This window comes from Dermacentor variabilis, unplaced genomic scaffold (assembly GCF_050947875.1).
Source record: "Dermacentor variabilis isolate Ectoservices unplaced genomic scaffold, ASM5094787v1 scaffold_16, whole genome shotgun sequence".
NCBI classification, from domain to species: Eukaryota; Metazoa; Arthropoda; class Arachnida; order Ixodida; family Ixodidae; genus Dermacentor; species Dermacentor variabilis.
The window spans coordinates 10239612-10262099 of NW_027460324.1; the positions used below are offsets into that span (position 1 = coordinate 10239612).

The following is a 22488-nucleotide window of genomic DNA, read 5'->3' on the forward strand; positions in this document are numbered from 1 at the left end:
GATTCACCATCGAAACACCATGCAGCTTACCAAAGGTGAAATAATGCAGAAAAGAGCAAGCAAGTTGTGACTGCAAATGTGTGCCAAGCATAAAAGTTGCCTTCACTTTTGTGTCCAGCTGCATCAGTGTACACGCGCAGCGTCCTAAAAAGTGTTCACTGCCAGCTTTCAAAGGAGTAATTTCACGACGTGGCACTTCCACAGAATAATTGCATTTTCCCTATTATTATTAGCTATTGTCGCTGTTGTCAATTGAGATAAACTTAAAAGTATAAAAAAATCATGGGATATATATATACAATGCCATATATACAGAAAGTGACCCGTTATGCAATATGATACGAATACCGAATGTAGAAAAAAATTTCATCTCGCATTTATTACACCCACTCAACTTGCATTTTTAATCTATCTTGCATGTAAGGCTCGGAAACTTCCCGTTCGTTATGCAAAATTAACTTTTGACGCAGATGTAATGAAAATCCGCATTAAGAAAAAGATAAAAAAAGTGCAGCCAACATTTCCTAACCTTATAACGGCATCATGGTGGCTCAATTAGTGGGGGCACCTGTTTCACTTTATTTAGCACGCGTTTTGAATGAAAAGGCTCTTTTGTGCGTCCTGCAAACAGTTACACTAGCACGAAATCAGTGTGGCGCTTTCGTATGTTCGCGCCTTAGATCACATGACATGGATAATGTCGTCAATACGACGTCACATCTCAAGCACGTGGTATAACGTGAACACGTGGATTTGACAAGTGCTACTCTCTGAGTGACAGTTCGCTTGGTTCGTTCGTGCCTCCTAGCTAGCCGCCACTGATCTAAGCTGCGTGAAGATGTTTGCGTACGTGCAATACATATTCGATGGCAAGACGGCTGTCGTGAAGCACTGCGCGATAAGCGACTTCAAGCCCAAGAACGTTGCCGATTTCCAGCCCACCAAATGTTACAGCGTTTACTGGCCTGGAGACGACAGCACAGACGGCGATTTTTATGAAGCGCGGATCCTGCATCTCACTGGTAAGTGACACGTCAAGCTCCTTTCACCATGATGTCATGGATCAAAGAACGTGCGTTGTGTATAGGCAGCGGCCGTAGCGACATAATTTAAGTCGGGAAGCAGCTTATCTAGACCTTTTCACATAGTGTGTTATGCCTCGAAAATGGCGGCAGCATTACCTGTATTTGCATTCACTTGGAGCCTTTAATTTTCAATGTACGCTATCGCACAATAATTGCATCATGAGCATTTCATGTAGGCGTGCTTCAAAACGGCTGTAGAGTCTCCAAAAGGCGGCGTCTTTTCTTGGATTGCAATGGCGTTGTCATGCTTGCAGGAACATTATGCATTAGGCCTTGTAGGATATTTGTGTCTGCGTGTGCTTGGGTTGCATCCCACATCGTTATATTATCTGCAGAATCGATGGAGGAGATGGAAGCATACATGGAAAAGCGCCCCAGGAAGGTTGTGGTGGACTTACCAAAAGGACGGAAAAGGAACAAAGAAAAGGTAATGCCTTGTTGATAATTGCATTTGCTGCATGCAAGGCAGAAGGCTAGAGCACTTTATGTTATGTGCTGAACTGCCTTACGTCTTGAAAAAGTAATGACAGTGATGTCCAACCTGCACGGAAGTCAATGTGATTGCATCACACATACTACAGTGAAAAGAATGGTAAAATAATTTAGGAACACCTGCAAGCATTCCGCGTGCTAATTAGTGATAGTGGAATGAGTCAGTAAGTGATGCACCACCATTCACTTAAACCAAGCACTTTCCACCTTCATAACACCCTGTAGATGTACTGCAAGCCAATTTCAAAAGCTTAACATCACCTCTAAGACAACAGTGTGCTGATAAGGCAAAAGCAGACAGTTGGGCAAGTTTGCATGATGACAAAAGAAACAGCTAGTAGAGATAAATGTGATGAAAGCGACAGGGTGGGGTGCCCACTCTGAACTTATAACTGTTTCAAAAGCTTAATTGTGACGTCTGCAGGAGAAAGAACAGAATGCAAACACAATTTTATTCTTAACGTTTAGTTGCTTCGGCAGCTGAGATTGGAACTTTTTTCATGGTAGGTCACAGTCCAAAGCCTTCACAGAATAATTTTACTATGTAAACTGCAAGCCGTTTTGTAATTGAAGCCTTATATATAGCATTGTGCATACATGACATACTCCATATTACCAAATAGTTGTCTAAATAGTAAAAAAAGGTTTCATGTTATGGTCCATGCAAGTTCTACCACATAAGCTGCTGCATGCACAGGTATATCAAAAGCAAAAGCAGTGATGAAAATAATGATATTTAAGATGCGCCACATACATCTTAAAACAGTTCTGGTTGAATCTGTGCTGCAAGTTTCAGTAACATTTAAAGTGCTTTATCTATATGTATATACATCATCATCATTAACCTATTTTAAGTCCACTGCAGGACGAAGGCCTCTCTCTCCGATCTCCAATTGCCCCTGTGCTGTGCTGATTCCAACTTGCACCTGCAAATTTGTTAATTTCATTACCCCACCTAGTCTTTTGTCGTCCTCAATTGCGTTTCCCTTCTCTTGGCACCCATTCTGTAACCCTTATGGTCCACCAGTTATCTAACCTATACATTACATGCCCCACCCAGCTCCATTTTTCTTCTCTTAATGTCAATTGAAATATTGGCTACGTCCATTTGCTCACTGATCCACACTGCTGTCTTCCTGTCTCTTAATGCTACACCTATAATTCTTTGTTCTATCGCTCTTTGTACGGTCCTTAACTTGTTTTCGAGCTTCTTTGTCAGTCTCCAAGTTCCTGCCCCATATGCTAGCACCAGTAGAATGCACTGATTGTACATCTTTCTTTTTAGTGATAAAGGTAAGCTTCCAGTAAGGATCTGAGTATGTGGGCCATATGCGCTCCAACGCAATTGTATTCTTCTGTGTATTTCTTTCTCATGATCGGGGTCCCCTGGGAGTAATTGTCCTAGGTAAACATATTCCTTCGCGGACTCTACAGGCTGACTGGCGATACTGAAATCTTGTTTCCTTGCCAGGCTATTGATGATAATCTTTGTTTTCTGCATATTAATTTTCAACCCACTATTGCAAACTCGCTGTTAAGGTGCTCAGTCATTTGTTGTAATACGTCCCCAGTGTTGCTGAACAGGACAATGTCATCTGCGAGCCGAAGGTTGCCGAGATGTTCGCCGTTGGTCCTTACTCCTAAGCCGTGCCAATTTACTAGCTTGAATACTTCTTCTAAGCATGCAGTGAATAGCATTGGAGAGATTGTGTCGCCTTTTCTGACCACTTTATCTTCCTACTCTTCTTGTGGAGAATTAGGGTAGCTGTGGAATCTTTATAGATATTTTCCAAGATATTTACGTAAGCCTGCTCTACTCCTTGATTAAGTAATGCCTCTATGGCTCCTGGTATCTCTACCGAATCAAGTGCCTCTTCGTAATCTATGAAAGCCATGTAGAGAGGCTGACTGTAATCTGCAGATTTCTCGATTACCTGATTGATTACATAGATGTGGTCCATTGTACAGGATCCCTTCCTGAAGCCAGCCTATTCCCTTGGTTGACTGAAGTGTTTCCCTTATTCTATTGGAAATTATCTTGGTTAATATTTTATACAATACTGGAAGTAAGCTAATGGGCCTGTAATCTTTCAATTCTTTAACGTCTCCTTTTTGTGGATTAGTATAATGTTGGCATTCTTCCAGTTCTACGGGACCCTTGAAATTGTGAGACATTTCGTATAAAGGGCCAAAAACTTTTCAAGCATGTCTCCTCCATCTTTGATTAAATGAACTGTTATTCCAACTTCTACTGCCACTTTCCCCCGTTCCCTGTCTTGCAAGGCCCTTCTAACTTCCTCGCAAGTTATAGGAGGTATGCACATGACGTCATCCGCTAGGAGCGCTAGCGGCATCCGCGGAGGCCGCCATAACTACGGTCGTAAGTTCGCGCTGCCTACGCGAGCAGGCCTGCGTCGCCAAGTGGCCCACCGATACGCACGAACCGTCAAACGACCTTTTAAATGTGCCTTTCTGACTTGGCTATCGAGTAGTTCGTCTAGGTCAAGGATGGGCCTAAGCACGTACGTGCGTGGGTTGAGTCAACCAGAAAAATCGCGTTATGAAAACTAAGTGCGCTCATGCGACTGGGTCGACGAGCTCGAACTCAAAGATCATCAGCTTCGGCGCGATGTCGGACTACTGCCTCGTGTGGACGTCGCAGACATCAAGGATTACACTGCGTATGCAACGAGCTCCGCGACCCGCGAGCAATCGAAGGCCTACAAGTCGATGGAAGGCCACAATGATTTGGCGAGCGGCTGGGTGCAGCAGCCGCACGTCAAAGTGCTCGCGTAACATGGTCGCCTTCACTACGGAATTTACTCCGCGTTGTCCACTTGCGTCTTCAAAGGATAGCGTTAAATTTGCTTTCATGAAAAAAGAAAAGACCCCCCCCCCCGAGAACCAAACACTGATTTTACACAGCCTTCGTAATTTTTATGCTACGTCAATTATTCTGGTCTTGCCAAAACAGTCTTTCTTTTTTTTGCCCTCCCAGGTTTGTCGATCACAGTCATTCTATGAAAAGCCACTCGCCCCCCCCCCACCATGGCTTCTCTCAAAAGAAAACGGCGAGGTGCTGGCGGCACACTGCGCCTGCAAGGCAGGCCTGGCCGAGGCGTCCTCGCACATAGCTGCTCTGCTCTTTTACATAAGGTTGCAGTTAAGAAGAGAGATAACCACGTGTCGAGAGGAACCCAATCTGAACGTATTCCTATCACCGAGTTTCTTTCTTGTGTGACTGCTGCGTCTGAACATAGCACAGTTCACCGCGACACCGAAGCTCAGTTGACGCACGGCCACGCCGGAGCGTAGTCAGTCCGGATACGTAAACTTTGTACGTAGACGTAGAACAGCACTGCGCACGAGACACTGCAACGTCCTGCTTATATATCAGTGACTGGATAAGAAAACAAGGCGAACGGCGAGCAAAAAGATAGGGATCAGATGTTCGCGCGAGTAAGACCGCTGCCATTTTTTTCGATGCTCCCGACCACCTTCCTCCGTGCTACCGACCGTCAATATGGCGCGGCTGCCCCAGCGACACTGTCGCCGCCTCGCGGGTCAAGCTCAGTGCATACCTCCTATAGAAGGAGCCTCTGTAACCTGATCATTACTACTGTCAATGGGAGCATCTTGGCTGCTCTGGGTATTGTATAGGTCGGCATAGAATTATTCCGCTGCATTTACTATATCTTCGATATTGCTGATGATATTACCCTGCTTATCTTTCAGTGCATGCATCTTGGCTTGTCCTATGCTGAGTTTTCTTCTCACTGATTTCCAGCTGAGTCCATTTATTCCTGCTTCTTCAGCCTTTCTTTTGTTATAATTTCGAATATGCTTTTCCTTGTAGATCAGTCTTGACAATTCCGCAAATTCTATCTGATCTCTTGAGTTGGACTGTTTCATTCTTTGTCATTCTTTTATTAGGTCCTTCGTTGCTTGGGAGAGCTTACCTATTGATTGCCTTAGTGCGTTGCCTCCCACTTCAATTGCTGCTTCTGAAGCCAGCCTAGTTACGGTCTCATTCATTACCTCCGAGTCATCTACATCTCGCTGGTCTAAGGTTGTGCTGCAAAAATAGGTGTAGCTGGGCTGGCAATGTAACGCGCAGGGCAAATAACCGGTATATATTAGATAACCGATAAATATATTATGAAGTGCCTTTTCGAAGTCATCACCCAGTAGCATGCTCACTCTGTTTATTCCAAATCTACCGTTAGCCCTCAATGATTTGCAGAAATTATTTTGTGTTGTGGCCATTTTGGCAGTCGTTTCGAGCAATTGGGTTCGTGGACTAGAACTTTGCTATCTGCCACACACGGTTTAAATAAAGTTCTTGTATAGTAATGGAAACACCTGGTGTATGTGAATTAGTTAGTTATTATTGGTGTTATGAGTGTGCCATTGAAATCCCAAATCGTCATCATAATAATATGAACATCTTTAACGAGCATGCAGAAAAATATGGAGTGCAAATTCTTGCTTTCTACTGTTTGTGAGTGTAACAACATCTGCACCACATCTACAGAAATATGATTCCAGCTTTGTTTTTATTGCTTTTCACATTGGGTTGATTTTTGTATATAGCTTTGTTTGTGTTTTACTTCTATTCTGTATTATGAAGGTAAATAAAGTCATGTGCTGCATTACACTTAACTTTTACATACTGTGCAGAAAGTGGTGTGCGTTCATTTTGCCAGGGCATCTATTGTGCCTTATTGAACTGCAGGTGGAGCAGTCCCAAAAAAAGTTGAGGACTGATGCACGCAAGAGGTCTGAGCTGGAGCTGGCGGACGAAGTCCTGCAGGACGACGAGTCCGACTTCGTCACCAGAAGTGCTTATACAGCTTTACAGCTGGAGCTGCAAGCTGTGCAGAGTGAGCTTGACAGCTTGCAAGAACAATTGAAGGAAAGCACTCATGTAGTCTCCTCGGCGCAGCAGGTTCCTCAAGATCAAAGCAGTGCCTTGCTAAGAGGCACTTGCATATGTGCCGAGAAGCACTATAAGGAGCTGAAGGAAGAAATGCAGCAGCTTCGTGCCATGAACATGGAGCTGCAAAAGACGCTCTCCTACAAGCTTTTTCAGAGTGGTGAGTGTTTTCATTTCTTGCATTTTGGATCATTACTGTACTGTTGGGAAGTTCCCACACCAAGGATGAAGTTGATCCCATTAAAATGTTTAGGGCCCCATGTGACATCCAGCATAAACAAATGCAGGATATTTCATAATTGTGGTTTAGTTGAGGCTATTGGTTCCTGTCTGTGTTGCCTGGTTCACTTCAGTTATATTTTCCCTGTATTATTGTTTTTCATGCTTTACTGGTTGCAGCTGTCTGGTGGCATATCACCCTGAGCAATGTCGGTCTGCCATGTGCCCAGGGTCGAGTGTACTAGAAAAGGCGTATCGACTAGGCTACTTCACTTAGTTAAGCGTGGTGTTGGGTGTGAGTAGTATGGGTAGCTCAGGATGGCAGACATGGCTTAGGGATGAATATTTAGGTTGGGAATTTTGTAGCAGTACGAGACATTGCACCAACGTTACTGCTTTCAAGACTGGACCATGCTTTAAAGTGTAGAATGTTGCATTTTAGGTGGAAATTAGTCATGACAGACTCTGCCATTGGTAGTTTTGCACTCATTTGACTTTTCTATGAAATATTCTTTCCATTGCGAAATTCCTGAAAAATACTTAAAAAAGGCAAGCTTGAGTAATTTGGAGCACTTTCATTGTGCATAGTGTGTAGTGTGACCTGGGAGGAGATATTCTGTAAGTGTCCACCTATTGGACATGTCCATTTCTTCTGCTGCTGAAGTTCTGATTGGCCAGGGGGCGCCTGTCTCCTTTTGATGCATAGCCCAGCCCAGCCAATCAGAACTTCAACAGCAGACACAACGGACATCTCTAGGTGGACACTTAGAGAATACCCCCCCCCCCTCCCCAAGCAGTATCGTCAAACCTCAATGTGGACCTAGTGCTTACTCCGGAAGGAAAGTTGGAACACAGGAATTGTAATTGATATTCAGGACAGTCCTGCGAATTCTCGGAACTGACATCTGATCACGCTAATGCAGCAAGAAGCACTGAAGCAATGTTTGAAATTTTGGTCAAGTGGAAACACGTAGGAAATGCTTGAGATCCTTTTGCTATGTGATCAACAAAAGTCGGACAAACGCTCTTATTATGGATTTGTAAAGTTTGTGCTTCTGTTGTTGGCAATATTTGTCAAACATTATATTCCTAAATCAAAATTTGTTTCCTATAATCATTAGAATTTTAACTCTCTTAAGTGCAGCGAATTTTATTAAAATTAGCCAAGCAGATGTGTCATCAAAACATATTTGCATTTTGCATGTATTTCAATAAAGAACTTGGTGTTGGCCACAAGCTAAAGTTTCTTCTTACGACTTAATCTTTCTGTGAACCTCTCTCTTGTTTAGAGTGCTGGATAGAAGAACAATACAGAGCACAATGGTAAGGCGATATGCCTTCTACAAAGAAGCTAAATGCAGCAAATTTGTGGTACAGCTGTGAAATTTGGTGCATCTGCTATGCACATGTTGCACCAGCCATGCTCTGTACACAGAAGTCGAGCTTGTTGGCATTTGCAGTGTTCATTGCCTTTTCAAGTCTAATTTGTTTCATTGTTTGTTCCCCAAGTGAAAATCTGAACAAAAAGAAAAGTACAGGTCGTTTTCTTCTTCAGTTTTCTTGGTGTCTCATAAAGGCAATTGCAAGTGGTTGTAAAAGTATATCATCTAGAGTTGGTGCCTTTGCAGAGAAAAAGCATACAGATGAACTGCAATAAATAAGTGCTTCAGTTAAGAATGTACTTTTCAAAGCATTGCACTTACACCAAAAAGGCACTGTAGGGGCAAATTTATTTGAATTATGAAGGATTAATATTTTATGACCAGAAACTTTACCTCCATGAAACAAACTATGCTAAGAGAAGAAGTGAAATTGTTTTGAGCTTTAATGCTGATTGCTACAAATGCTAGAAATGTTTGTGTTGCCACCACTTCAGTATAAGAGCTTCTAATAGGTTTTGACACTGTTGCGCAAGCACAGTCACTGTTATTGGAAGTTATTGCTCTGCAGATATGTTATTTCCTTGACTCATGTCAATACTGCTTAAACAAAGGAACATAAGGGATCAACTGTGCTTCCCGAACGCAAAAGCTGCAGCAGGAGAAATATTTGTGTTCATTGCTAGCATTGGCAAAACAAGCAGGAACAGCTGGCAGCATGTGTTGCTATGTTGTCTTAGTTTTCTACTCCATTCTCTGTTTTTGACTTGTGCTGTCTTGTCAATGGCTACCCGCCGTGGTTGCTCAGTGGCTATGGTGTTGGGCTGCTGAGCACGAGGTCGCGGGATCGAATCCCGGCCACGGCGGCCGCATTTCGATGGGGGCGAAATGCGAAAACACCCGTGTGCTTTGATTTAGGTGCACGTTAAAGAACCCCATGTGGTCAAAATTTCCGGAGTCCTCCACTACGGCGTGCCTCATAATCAGAAAGTGGTTTTGGCACGTAAAACCCCAAATATTATTATTATTATTCTTGTCAATGGGTGAATTAAACATTATATGTCTTTGTGGGGTACATATTATTTCATACAGAAGTTATCATTTGTCATTTACTGGTGCCAGTCGTGATAAGTTATGATATTTAGGTACTGGTAAATTGTTGACAGCTCAGATGCCTCCTTCAAAAACCTTTCAGAAAGCAGAGTTGTGTACGCCACATCATTTGATGTGTCGGTACGGGCGCAGCCGGACCCTGTCACCCCTTTGAGCATTGGAGGCAAGTTCTATGTTCTGCTGTGCGATCTAGTTTAATCTTCATTACAAGCATTATTTTGTTTTCCACAGTAAAGTGTATTGAAAACAGAACAAAGAATGACTCAAGAAAGTATTTTTTTCTGTATTTGATGTAGCATAAGGGCCATTAGGTATCATTATATTGGACTATAACATTCCAACTGGAGTGCTTGTATAGCATGCAATTATTACATCTTCAAAGCATCATTCAGCCTTATTTTATACCCTGTGCATATGTACTGTTAAAGAGACCGGGAAAAACTGTGTAGAACTCGGGAAATGCAGTTGAAATTAATATAGTCTATTTCATGAATACTTTGCGTTGAAAGAGTGCTTCAATGCGTTCAGTGGAAGCAGGCCTATCGGCATTCAAAAATCACCATTAATCCCCTTCGTGGTCCTTGTGCTCCTTCAATGCCATGCACTGCTAAGGCTATGCCAAGCACACTTGTGCTCAGCGAGCTGCAGTGAGCTCAGCTAGTGGGTTCATTGCAGTACCCTGGGGCAGCCGCAGTATCTACGCTATGTAGTAGATGCAGCAACATGTAATGCATATATGCAGCATTTGCTGCATGTACAACACTGGCTGGAATGTGCACTTGTGCTCATGTTCTCCAATCTGGCTGTGCAATGTCGCGTGGACCGGATTTGTCCTGAAACAGCTTGACCAAATAATAGTACCACATCGAACTTGTGCATTTTTAATTGAGCACTATCAATAGCTCAGTAGGAAGCGATGTCTGCCAAGGCATCTAGCCAGGAGGGGCCAGGAGTGAGCACGCGCTGCCAAACGCACGTGGGGTCTGACTCTAAGATTAATATGATCCAAGGCTAGTTCAATATTCAAAACAAATTGAGAGTAATGGGTTTCTTCATCAAAACTAATAGCTGGGTGAGTTGGTATGGTTTCATCTTAACAAAAAACCACTATGCTAAAGATGCGGACAAGCAAAGAAACAAGAGTTCCAAAACAGTCCTGTGTTTGTTGTTTCTTTGCTTGTCCATGTCTTTTTCATGCTGGTTTTTTGTGAAGATGAAAGTAATGAGACTGAGCGGCTACGACACTGACATGCTCAAGGAGTGTCCGAAAAATCAGACGAGAGGTTGCAAGGTGTCCAAACTTTTGGCAATTGTTATACATTATGGTCTATGGGGAGAATCTGGTAGTGCCTCGAAGCAGACCGAATAATCGAGCGTGTCCGAATTTTTGGAGTCCGGGAAATCAGTCGGCGACTGTATTTGCAACAGAGTCTGTAGATGCATAATTAACGAAAATTTGTTGATTAGATTTTTTTGTCACGTTCGTTGTGTACATTTACATTGGAAATTTGAAGACGGTCATATTTGAAGACAACTACATTTTGTTTGGTTCTTATATAGTACTTCTGTTCCTTTATATTCATAATGAAATTCGGCTCTCTCTGTGTGAATTTCGCATTAAAGGAGAGGGAGGAGTCGACACAAGGCAAACCCATCATGTGACATAGCTTATTGCGTATATCATGCCAGTGTAAAAGCCAGGCAAAGCTGATAACAGCTGTGCTCCTGGTCCCAGAATGCAAAAGAAGTTTTTGCGTCAAGCTACATCATATGCAGTCTTTTCCCTATCTATTAAGATTATCTCTGCCCCTGAAGGTAAGATTAGCATACTGAGTATGAAATTGATATCCGGGAACACAAGCGCTTTAGTAGAATCAAAGTGAAGTTCCCTTCACATACTATTGCCCGGAAATTTCTAACATAAGTATGTAACACAGTTGCAAAATAAAAAAAAGTTTACAAACTTTCGTTAACTATGTATTGGTTTGCTGAAATTGTGTCTGCTGTGAACGATACAAACCACTTCTGCAAACATTTGGGTAGCTTGTGTAAGGTATTTGTTAATCTGCACTTTATCTTCGCAAGCACTGTAATGTTAAATGCAATAAAGGCACTTGCTTTGTGATCACTTGAGTAATGATTTCGCATTGCAGGAATGTATTTGTAATAAGTGTTTGTTCCTATATGGTCTTTCAGCAGTTTGTGTTATTTTGATATTCTAGGGTCCACAACCCGTGTTGTGCCAGCACCAAGGGTGCACTGTCAGACGGGTAAGTCATTGTCCAATAATACAGGTGATTTGCATTATGCAGTACTCATACTGTTATGTAGTGTTCACTCAAGCCATGCATGCCCAGCACACTGATGGTACTTAAGCTACTGTAGAGGAAGGTTTTTTTTTCCCACGGGCGTCTAATTTCTTGACGTAACTCACAAGTATTCCCTTTCTGTAGGACGTGCAAGACTCCCACTTCAGAGGACCACCGTCCCAGAGGAGTTGGCCCAGAGAGGTAAGTAACGCCCATGTTTTAGCTTGGAGCTTACATTGTATTATGCAATGCTGAAGTGGTAGGTCAACATGGCAGACCAAACAGGCAGCTGTTTACTACTTTTTTCCAACTTTTGTGTGTCGCAGTCTCAACTTGTGCACATTTATTGTTTTTTGTGCATCCGTTACTGTTCTGCTCTTGTGTAAGGTTACTTGATTTTCCTGACTGCGAGCACAAAGGAGGAATCCGAGTGGGAGGCAGTTGAGGAAGGAGGAATGAGGGGCACATGCTATTTGCAACAAGTTTGCACTGTAGTGTGCTATATGTTAGTTTTCAGTGGTTACTTTTCCTTCCCTGGAGGGACACATATAGTACTTGCAATTCGGGGCACTTGAAAGAACTTTGGATGCCTACCTGCCAACTCTGCCTAATTTTCTATAAAGGACAGCTGCCATGCACAACTTCAATTTGTATAGCCTTGTACAAGTGATGCTCAGGTTGTGTGCTTTTCTTCCATTGGTGGCAAGTTTTTCGACTTTCATGTTGTTCTTTTTTAAAGGGGATGAATATTGTAACAAAGGCTTCCCCTTTATTTTAACTTTGCTTTTCAGTTCTAAATTTCATATGTTATCTGTATACTTTCTTCGTAGGGCTTTTACTAAGATGCAGAAGGATTGAAATTTGGGCCAGTTGGTACATAGTTGAAGGAAAAAAACAGTCACAAAACATGAAGGACGAGAAGAGAGGTTCACACCACAACGGCTGGACTATCAACTGAGCTTTATTAGAAATGGCGTAGTCCCAGTAAGGCCAGCAGGGTATGCACAACAGGATCACTAATCACAGAGCATGAAAAGTCAAGTTATCGCATCTATCCTGACCGACCTAAGAAGGCTTATTCTTTTTCAAGTAAGCGCACCGACGTTGTACTAATGACGGCTGCATTAGTACAACCTCGGTGCGCTTACTTGAAAAAGAATGTGCCTTTTTGGGTCGGTTACGATAAATCCGCAAACTTGACTTTTCATGCTCTGCGATTAGTGATCCTGTTGTTGTGCATGCCCTGCTGGCCTTACTGGGACTACGCCATTTCTAATAAAGCTCAGTTGATAGTTCAGCCATTGTGATATGAACCTCTCTTCTTGTCCTTTGTGTTTTGTTACTTTTTTTCCCTTCAACTAAGATCGAGCTGCATGGCTTAGCTGTACTGTACAAAATATAAATATCAGGAATATATTTCACATAAACAGTAGTGATGAAGCTATGGCGGAAAATTCAACATTCTCTTGTGTGAAAAGAAAACTACAGTGCAGTACATATTCTTTTTACATTTATACCTGTAATGGTGCTAGGTGTTTCTGAAATAAGTTTGGTAGCATATGCCACGTCATGTTACAGCTGAGCACAACAGCAGCACCATTGCCAAACCTGAAGGAAACTGTTGGCAGTGTGAAACACTGATGCACTTGTGCATTGATGTTTTGCATGCTTGATGATGTTTGTAAGAGGTGCTTGCTTATTTAAAGCGCAGCAGTTTCACTTTCAATGCACTCTTTCACTTTTGCAAGTCACACCATAATTGATCATGGCAAAAACATCTAATAACCTTGTAATTAGAAACATCTGTGAGGTACACCAAGAAAGTGCTTGAAATTTCCCATATTCAGTGCCTAACTTTCCCAGCTAAGAAAGTAAATATAGTAGAGGTAGCTTAGCGTGAATAGGCAAGTGAAAGCCATCAAGAAATTCGGCGATATGTTTAATGTCAGGTGAGTAGAGAAACTAAGGAAAATAGGCAACCATCAGCTAAATGGCAGGTGTCTGTAGTTGTTGAATATAAGTGCTATAATTATGCGAACATTTTTATTCCTCAGAATCTGCAACTGTCGTCCAAAAGGATGCTGCTGCTGCTGATTCTCCAGAATGTGGAACTGCTCAGAACTATGATGCTGCAGCATCAAATTTTGACAGATTAGAGGAGTTGGGTAAGGAATATGTATACGTTAAATGATTTGTTTCTACTTGATCTGTCTTCTGGTGTATGGGTACCTTTTTGTTTGATGAAATTGGGTGTTTGTGGCATTGTCATCATATTTGTTAGGGGAAATCTTACAAACAGTGTGTACTTGAAGGGAGTTGCAAGGTTTTTATCAATATGTATTGGTGGCTTAGGTTCATACAGGGAAGCAAAGGATAAGGGGTACTAAGATAAATATTCACATTCATTTATTTCTCATAGAAAGCTGGAATTCAAATTCTTTATGCGTTTTGTAGGTTTTACTCATTTAAGTTGATTACTGCTCAGATATGGGCTTATTGGTATGTCATAATGAAGGTTTTTTTGGTGTAGCGCAATTAGTACATGGATGTAGAGGAAGAACAAGACTGACTGTTTGTGGGTTCTTTTTGTTGTCTGTGCACTAGTTGCACTACACCAAAAAAGCACTCATGCAACTGCTAGCTTTTTGAAAAAAGGTTCTAAACAGCTTTCATGTATGTTACATGCTTCCAGTAGCATGTTCATGTAAGGCAATTGTGTATGAGGTGCTAGCGATATTACAATCCGTGCTGCCATGCATTGTATTTGACTTAGCTTTACTATGTTTGCTTATCTAACCAGTGTTGCAGAGATGCTTGTGCATAAAGCAGTTGGCATATGGCTCTTGAATGAATAACTTAGCTTTTAACCGGTATGAAATAAAGAAGCCACTGCTTTTCAAGCATGGTTCATGGGGACTTGTTTTTTCTAGGATGTAATTGAGGTAATTTTCATGTACGTTGCCTGTATTTTACAGAGCTCTCACACTCGGTAGTGGTGAATCTGCTGCATCGTTTTGTCACAGGTGCTTGCGAGTAGGTGTTTTCACTGCCAGCCTTCTAAAAAAAATAAGTAAATAGCACTGGAAGCAGCTGATTTGATAGAGATCATAATGTGACTGAGTTATTCATTCATTCTTCTGAAGATGCCGCCACCACAGCAATCTCTCCACTATTTCAATCTGTTTGAATGAGTGAGACCGGATCAGAGTATGGATTAAACTTTTGTTGTACATGCAGGCTGTGGAGTGAAAGGAGATGAAAATTCGTGGCATGTTTACAGCCTGGTGGAATTTTGTAAAGCCTTAAAGGAGTACTGACACAAAAAATTTCTGTCCTGTTTTTTCTGGTGCAATAAGTAGCTAATGACCCAGTAATCACGGCACGAAACATCATTGGTCTGGTGCAATAAGTAGTTAATGACCCAGTAATCACGGCACGAAACATCATTGGCTTCAGAGCGCGACAGGCAATTGTTTGGAGTCTTGTCTGTAGCGACCAGTCCAATTTTTGGTTTCAGAGAGCTGCAAGATAGGCCAAACAAGGAATGTAAAAACAGCTGGACACGTGATCGCACAAAACTGTGTCATGCTCGCGGGCGTGCGAGATTCATGATGCTAGTTGGTCTGATACGCCTGCACATGCTTTGCGAAGTCCTCGCTATCGTTGTTGTTCTCATTTTCATTGTCGTCCAGCGATGACTATTTCCTGGTTGCGGGAGTCGTCACCGTATCAGACGTGGTCGACCACTTTTGATTGGCTCCACTACAAAGCAGCGACTCGGAAAGTGTGGCTAGCAACAGCTATCATTATGCATACGCACTGCTACAATAAGTACGAAGCATTCGTCGAGGGCGCTTTGGGAATGAAGCATATTCCGGAGCACGAGACAAGACAGGATAAAAGTTGGCACAGCGTCAGGCTTGGGAACATAGTCTTGGCGGAAGATCATCGAACAGCTTTGGTTTTGTTTATACCAGGCATGTTCGAAATGAAACGAGCAAATCTCGCTGCTCTTCAGTGGGGTACATTCTAAGCGTCCAGTGGCATGCACAAACTTGGACCACTTCTGCGACTTATCACACCAATGGTACAGCAAATGAGCAAGCCAGGCGAGCTGGTGACCGCTGGCAAACGGCATATAGGCCTAGCTCCCTGGCTGTAGGATCCGAGGCCGATGGCCCTTGCGACCCCTTTGTAGCTTGTAATAAAGCAGCTATATTCGTCAATAGAATCAATGCCTACACATTTATGCCGCTCATAAGTGACAATACTATTAGTTTTCCCGATGCCATTGGTAGCGATGAGAAAACACGTTGGCCAGGCGAGCCGCTTTACAGAGACGATTGCTGTGGGGGTCGCGCTGACTGCTTGCGAGTCAAAATCACGCCAGTGATTTACTCTATTGCGCATCATTTTATAAGGTGCACACTTCTGAAGTCACTTTACTGCACGAGTTACTTTGTGTCGGAAAGAAATTTTAGCTGATTTTTGTGCCGCTGTTAGCGGCAAGAGATGTCAATGTCGCGACCAGGGATAAAAGAAGACACTGGGATGTTCAGAGCGGCGAGAAACTTGCTTGCTGGAGCCGTCGCGATGGCATCGCAAATTCGTAACGTAACATTTTCTCGGTTGTTTACGATCCTTCCTAGATATCGATGTCGCGAGGTGCTGCGTTTTGCACTTGGCTTCGCACACATACTGTAAAATTGGTTTTAAATATGTTCTAAGCTGTATTCGCCGGTGATATTTTGCAGGCGATGTGTGTGTGCCCACATAAATGAATCTTGCACATTAACCAGACTTGAAATTTTGTGTCGGTACTCCTTTGATGTCTGAAGCTGCTTAGGTCCCTCAAAATGTGTGATAAATTTGTGGTTATTTTGCAGAGTCTGTGGAAACCTTGGCACCAGCACCATCGGAAAATATAGGTAAGAAATAGTGTGCTACTGATAATGTGAAGCAAAAACATTGTTCAAGTTTATATCTTGTGTAGAACCTAGCTCAGTGCAGAGGATTTAACAGCTTTGTCTTCCTCGTACGAATAGGAAACACATGTTAGTCATCATCGTCATGATCAGCTTATTCAGGTTCTACACCTGGACCACCCTTCGTACCGGTGCCCAGTTCGCACTTGTCTCACCTCAGCCAAACCCATGTTGTGCTTGAATATTTGCGAATATCATTGCTCCAATGATTGGGAGAATAAGAAATGAGGCAGTAACACTGATCTGGACACCCTGCCACCAATAAGGGAATGGCCAAATTGCATTATATGTCACCTTAAAAGCACATTTCAATACAAACCATTCTGTGCTTCTGCAAGGTACATTCCTGGAAGTTTCTGTCTTGCCTTGTTTGGGGCCTCTTTCACAAAAATTGTCTAGTGGTGGTTACCCACTAGGGTTACCCAGTGCAACAGCCTGATGGTATATCCATTATGTTACAGGCACATGCATGGCATTAGAGAATAATTATGGGGTTTTAAGTGCTAAAACCACTTTCTGATTATGAGGCTCAACGTAGTGGAGGACTCCGGAAATTTCGACCTCCTGGGGTTCTTTAACAAGCACTTAAATCTAAGTACACGGGTGTTTTCGCATTTTGCCCCCATTGGAAAGCGGCCGCCGTGGCCGAGATTCGATCCCGCGGCCTTGTGCTCAGCAGCCAGACACCATAGCCACTGAGCAACCACGACGGGTCATTAGAGAATAGCCGCCTACCACAATTCCTCACATGTGCAAGCTACTGCTTTAAAATGCTTGGCATACATCGCATTGCATAGCAAGTTTGCTCCATCATGCAAGCATGCACCACTTTTTTTGGTCCTTCCCTTGCCGAAGCTGACGCATGCCGTGACATTGCATCACTTTTGTGATTGCCGCAGTTCATCCACCTGTGAGGTTATTCTTGGTCGTACCGGAATAAGTTGAATGTTTCATCTCTAGAGAGCAAGAAATCAGTTGCCTTGCCATCCTTTGCTGTTGCCACAAACACACACCCTATACAGACATTTGCACCATTTTCATGGAACCCCAAATGATGCTCTGCGGCCCTAAAGTTGTTATGGAGGTTGGTTGATACTTGAAACCTGCCACGGTGGCGTTGTGGCTTTGGTGTTGTGCTGCAAAGTCCGAGGTTGTGGGATCAAATCCCAGCAGTGGAGGCTGCATCTTGATGAGGGCAAAAAGCAAAAACACCCTTGTACCAAGCATTGGGTGCATGTTGAAGAACCCCAGGTAGTCAAAACAAACCCAGTCTCCCACTATGGCGTGCCTCATAATCTGATCATGGTTTTGGCACGTAAAAGCACTACAACCTAATTTTCTTTTATACTTGAGGAAGGTGGCATGGCATTGCATGGCAAATAAAATGCAGAGAACATATGGTGGGGCAGCATGGGCACTACACTTGCTACTGATTTATTGCAGTCTTGCTGGCATGTTTTTTCTAGTCTTGTAGGGGCTGTGATGAATTGGTTGTGGGTGGCGCCTATGCTCTCCAATGTGTTCTTTGTTCCATTTGCACTACATTAGTGTCCCTATATGCTAGATGGCTAGTTACCTAGCTGTGTAATGCTTTGCCTAACATTGATTCACACAATGTGTGGGATCTGTATAATTGGCCGCCTCAGAGGTCTGTAAAGATTAGGACACAAAGGACAGAAAGTTTATGTACTTGAGCATCCTTGGTTTTATTAAAGGCAAGCTTTACGAATTTATTTATCCTTTAGGCCCTGAAGTGATGTGAAAGTTTCGTTTCCTTATTTCTTGAATAATTTTTAGCTTCAGTTCGTTTAATGTTTATTAAAAAATTGTACACTTGGTAGGGTAAATACTCTGCTGACTGTGACTGCTTCCATTTTCTTACCACCCTTTGTATTACTACAACAGGGTACTAGTTATTTGTTCTATGCAATATATTATTTAGTCCTAGGAATTCTATTATACCAATTTCTTTGTTCTAGCTTACACTGTTTGTAATTTGTGCGTTGGAAATCTCATTTTGTTGTGCAGGCCATCTTCATTGTGAGGAGGTTGCAGATTTTGAGTACGGCAACTCGGAGTTCGTAATAGGCTCCAGAAGAGATGACGGAAAGGTAATCACACCAAATTTATTGGCTGCAGATATTGCCTGAATGTTGTCACAAAGTGATAAATTGACAAAGTTATAAATTATTCTGTGACAGTTCGCAGGTATGCATTTGAAAGTCCTACCTGTATCTGCCTCGGTAAGACAGTTGTTGGGCGATTTTCAACTACTGCACTGCCTAGCTCAGTGGTTGCAAGCCATGCAGTAAACTGTGTGCTGGTCAGCCAGACCAGCAAATGCACTAGCAGTTTGCAACCGCTACGTCCAATTTTCGTAATTTTCAATTTTTGTGAGATAACTTAACGAAACTCTATGGCCAAGAAGCCACACTCCCTTCTGTGTGCACAAGGGATTTTTCGTGCAGTCAAGGAAATCTGGCACGACACTGTACTTATGGAGTTGACAGCTAGCCCTCTGATAAAGCAAAAATAAATAAAAAAGTGATATAGAACTGTTAGTGCTTCTAATTTGTGAGTGATTATTTCTTTGTGTAATGCAGGTTTATGCAGGCAGCGGCTTCTGGTTGGACCAGAAAGCCTGGGACTGCTTGTTTAGTGCCTCAACGGATTCTATGTTCTGTAGAAGCGCTGCTACCGTGTTGTGGACGGCAGAGCAATTAAAGACGAGGAGTGTCACGGGGACACTTTCAAACAAAGCCCGTTCGCTTGGCTACACCGTGGCAAAGCCACCGCTCACGCCAGAAAAAATTTCGTCTCTAAATGGTATATATCTTTTTCCTGTGGCCTTTAGAAAGTTTACACGTTGATGTTGGGCATGTTTTATATTTTTATTATAATGTGGTTTATTTTACATAAAACTGGCACATCAATTTTGATTAATCGCCTTGTGTTACGTTCTACCATTGAATGATGGAAACAACAAAGTATTTTAGCTCTGTTATTTATGCATGTGATGGCGAATTCAGTATTTTTGCAGCAAAAAGAAAGTTGAAGGCTTATTTAATTGAGTTATTGTTACCATGGTCTTTCAGCAGATAGTACTTGTCTGGCAACTGTTTGCCATATTTTGCTATTACAGTGAAACCTCGTTAAACCGTAGTTGGCCGGAGCTTGGGAAAAGTACTTACTAAACAGCAGTACTGCTTAACCGAAATAGCATGAGATCGCTCACTTACCTGTCAAAAACTGAACTCTGAGAGAGTGCGATTAAAGGGGGAAAACAAGCAGTATTTATTCACTTCGCGCAACAAAAGTGTTATTTTCGTTTGATGCCGTGGCGGCCTAGCAGCGACAACAGCAGCCTGTCGTCGGCTCAGTTATAATTGGCTCATTTGCGCAAGATGCGTGAGGCAGCCAATCGCAGTCGAGAATTCTGATCAGCATCGGGCTTGATCGTGATCAAAAGTGTTCATTGGTATACTGAAGCTGCGAGCCAGCTTTTTAGCCAGCCCCCTTTTCTCGCCAAGCACTCGCATGGCACACTTCTCATTGACATTGCATGTTCTCTGTGCATGGAGGCGGTAGCGCTGCAGAAGTCGCGGGGCGCATTTTTCATTGCAGGGTGCTGTTTTCATCGCGGCAATTGCATTCATGAGGCTGACGTAACGCGTAGCTTCTGCCATTGTCGGGCCTGAATCGTCCGTGCTGTAGCTTTCCATGTCGTCCTCGTCACTGTCGCTCGTTGACACTTTGGAAACAACAGAGGCAACGATGGCGAAAAGTCGAACCTTGTAGCTGACATCTCTTCGAGGTCGCAGCAGCTCTGCCGAGCAACTTCGCATTCTAAATGCCACACACCATAGCCAACAGTAAATCCTTGTCGTGTGCCAGTGCCGACTTCTTCGTATCACGTTCGATAGCACAAACGATGCCTATTTTTTCTTCTATGCTGAGCCCTCGGCGTCTTTTTTATCCGAGCTTCGATATCACGCAAGTCCTTTGCAAGATGCCACAACGCTCTCTAGCATGGCACCGAAATGACGTTGATGTGGCTTCACGCGCAAACGCACAGGATACTTGGAGGCCGTTCTGATTTCTGAGGCTTGTTGCTCTGCTGGGCTGCTCGATGGAGACGACACACTGCTGTGATTGTGCGATGAAAAGTGGAAACGCTACGTGGTAACCGATATGCACGCAATAAGCTGGTATGGTTTATGCGGATACAAAACATTATTTTCAATGGGCACTGAGCCGGCGATTTCACTGTACTACTTTTAAAACGAAACTACTGTTTAAGTGGGTACGGTTTGACGAGGTTATACTGCGCTAGATTTCCGACTACAATTTTGCACAAGAACGCAAGCTGCCATCACCGGTGAATTACTGAAATTAGGGCAGAAACTTGCTGCACTCGCATAGTTAGCCATATCTTTATTTCTCATCACTGTAGGTATATTAAGATGCTCATTATGGTCAGGTGTTAACAGTGCTCATGCAATGCAAGTCATATGGAGCAAAACATGGTACCATCGGCGTCAAATAAAATGTGAACAGTGGAGAGCATAACTGAAGGTTTAGTGTGCACCGTCCGGTCATCACAATTGGCAGGCGTGCTCATTCGGTATGAATATACTGCATGATGATGCTCCCCCTTTTCGTTTCTGTTCTGGCTCTTTTATTTGAATGTGACAGAAGAAAAATAGAAGAAAACAGAAGCTAAAATATCAAAGTACAGGGTGAGTATTATTGCCCAGTGCGGTGAAACCGTATATGCCATCGGTGTCAAATGAAATGCAGTGGTACAGTTTGCACTTTCGTCATTACTCCGCCATAACCTTTCGCTTTCAAATAAAAGAGAACCGGAACAGAAACTAAAATATTGCAGTATAGAGGGAACATCATTGCGTAGGACAGTCAAACCGGAAGTATGTGCACGTCAATGGTGTCGACTGTTCGGGTGCAGACTCTACTTTCAGTTAGGAGCTCCATTCGCATTTCATTTCATGTCGATAGTACCTCACTAGCAGTAGTGTAACAGCTTTGATGCATTGATGCTTCATATTAACTATGAAGTAATCAAGCACACCACTATTACACATGACCGTGCATAACAATTATAGTGCACATATTTTCTAAGGAAATTAATTCATGCGTTCACAAGCAGTAGTGGCTTGCTTTGTAAATTAAATTTGTCTTTGCCTACATACTGTGCTTCAGTGACTTCTTGAATGTACCCATGGAGTAGTAAAAAACTGTGCTTAGTTCTGTGTTTCCTTTATGAGGTTAATAGTTCACTTTTTATGCAGCGATGCTTGCCATCTACATGGGTGATGTTACAAAGGAGGTGGCGGACAAGCGGATGAAGATGGTCCGTAAACATCTGTCGCAGAAGCTTGGCGATGTGCAGCGGTGTTGAATTGTGTGTCACAAGTGTCTTGAATAAATGTATTTGTCAGAGCCTTCAGGTTCCCAGATGTCACGGCAATGCGTACTCTCATGCCATGGAGGAAGAGTACAATTTAATGAAGAGAAAGGAGGAGAGGTCGGCCTGGAGAGCCTGCCTCTAGCCTGCTACTCTTCCCTGGGGAAAGGGGAAACGGTAAATACAGGGAAGGGTAGGTGGCATGTCATAATGTTATGGTACAATGAGCTAATATATACACATCCAATCCGCGGATGCGCACTGTAGACGCAATACACGCAAGAGAATCTTGTCCACAGAATAAGTTATCATGCAAACCCATTTTGCACTGTCTGCATGTCTTGCAGGTTCTAGAGGCAATCGTCTAAACCAGTCTCATGTAGAAAGTTCAAGAGACTTCATGGCACGTTGGGCACAGTCAACTCTTCACCACGTGCCCAGAATCTTTTCTTCCTAAAAGGGGCGATAGCCCAAGCTGTCAACACTAGACTTAAGTGTTCTTTGTTCGCCCGCTTAGTGAGGGCACGCACAAAGTACTTGAGCTA

At 42.9% G+C, this 22488-nt stretch overlaps 1 protein-coding gene across 1 annotated transcript; it reads left to right on the plus strand.

The window, feature by feature from the left end:
• The first annotated feature begins 753 nt into the window (after positions 1–753).
• LOC142568110 (uncharacterized) lies at positions 754–21937 on the plus strand. The gene is made up of 9 exons (XM_075678189.1): positions 754–1022; positions 1421–1512; positions 6313–6673; positions 9307–9406; positions 11421–11494; positions 11678–11734; positions 13588–13698; positions 16420–16461; positions 21828–21937. The coding sequence occupies exons 1-9, from the start codon at positions 839–841 to the stop codon at positions 21935–21937; spliced, it is 1131 nt and encodes a 376-aa protein (XP_075534304.1). The 5' UTR covers positions 754–838.
• The last annotated feature ends 551 nt before the right edge of the window (positions 21938–22488 follow it).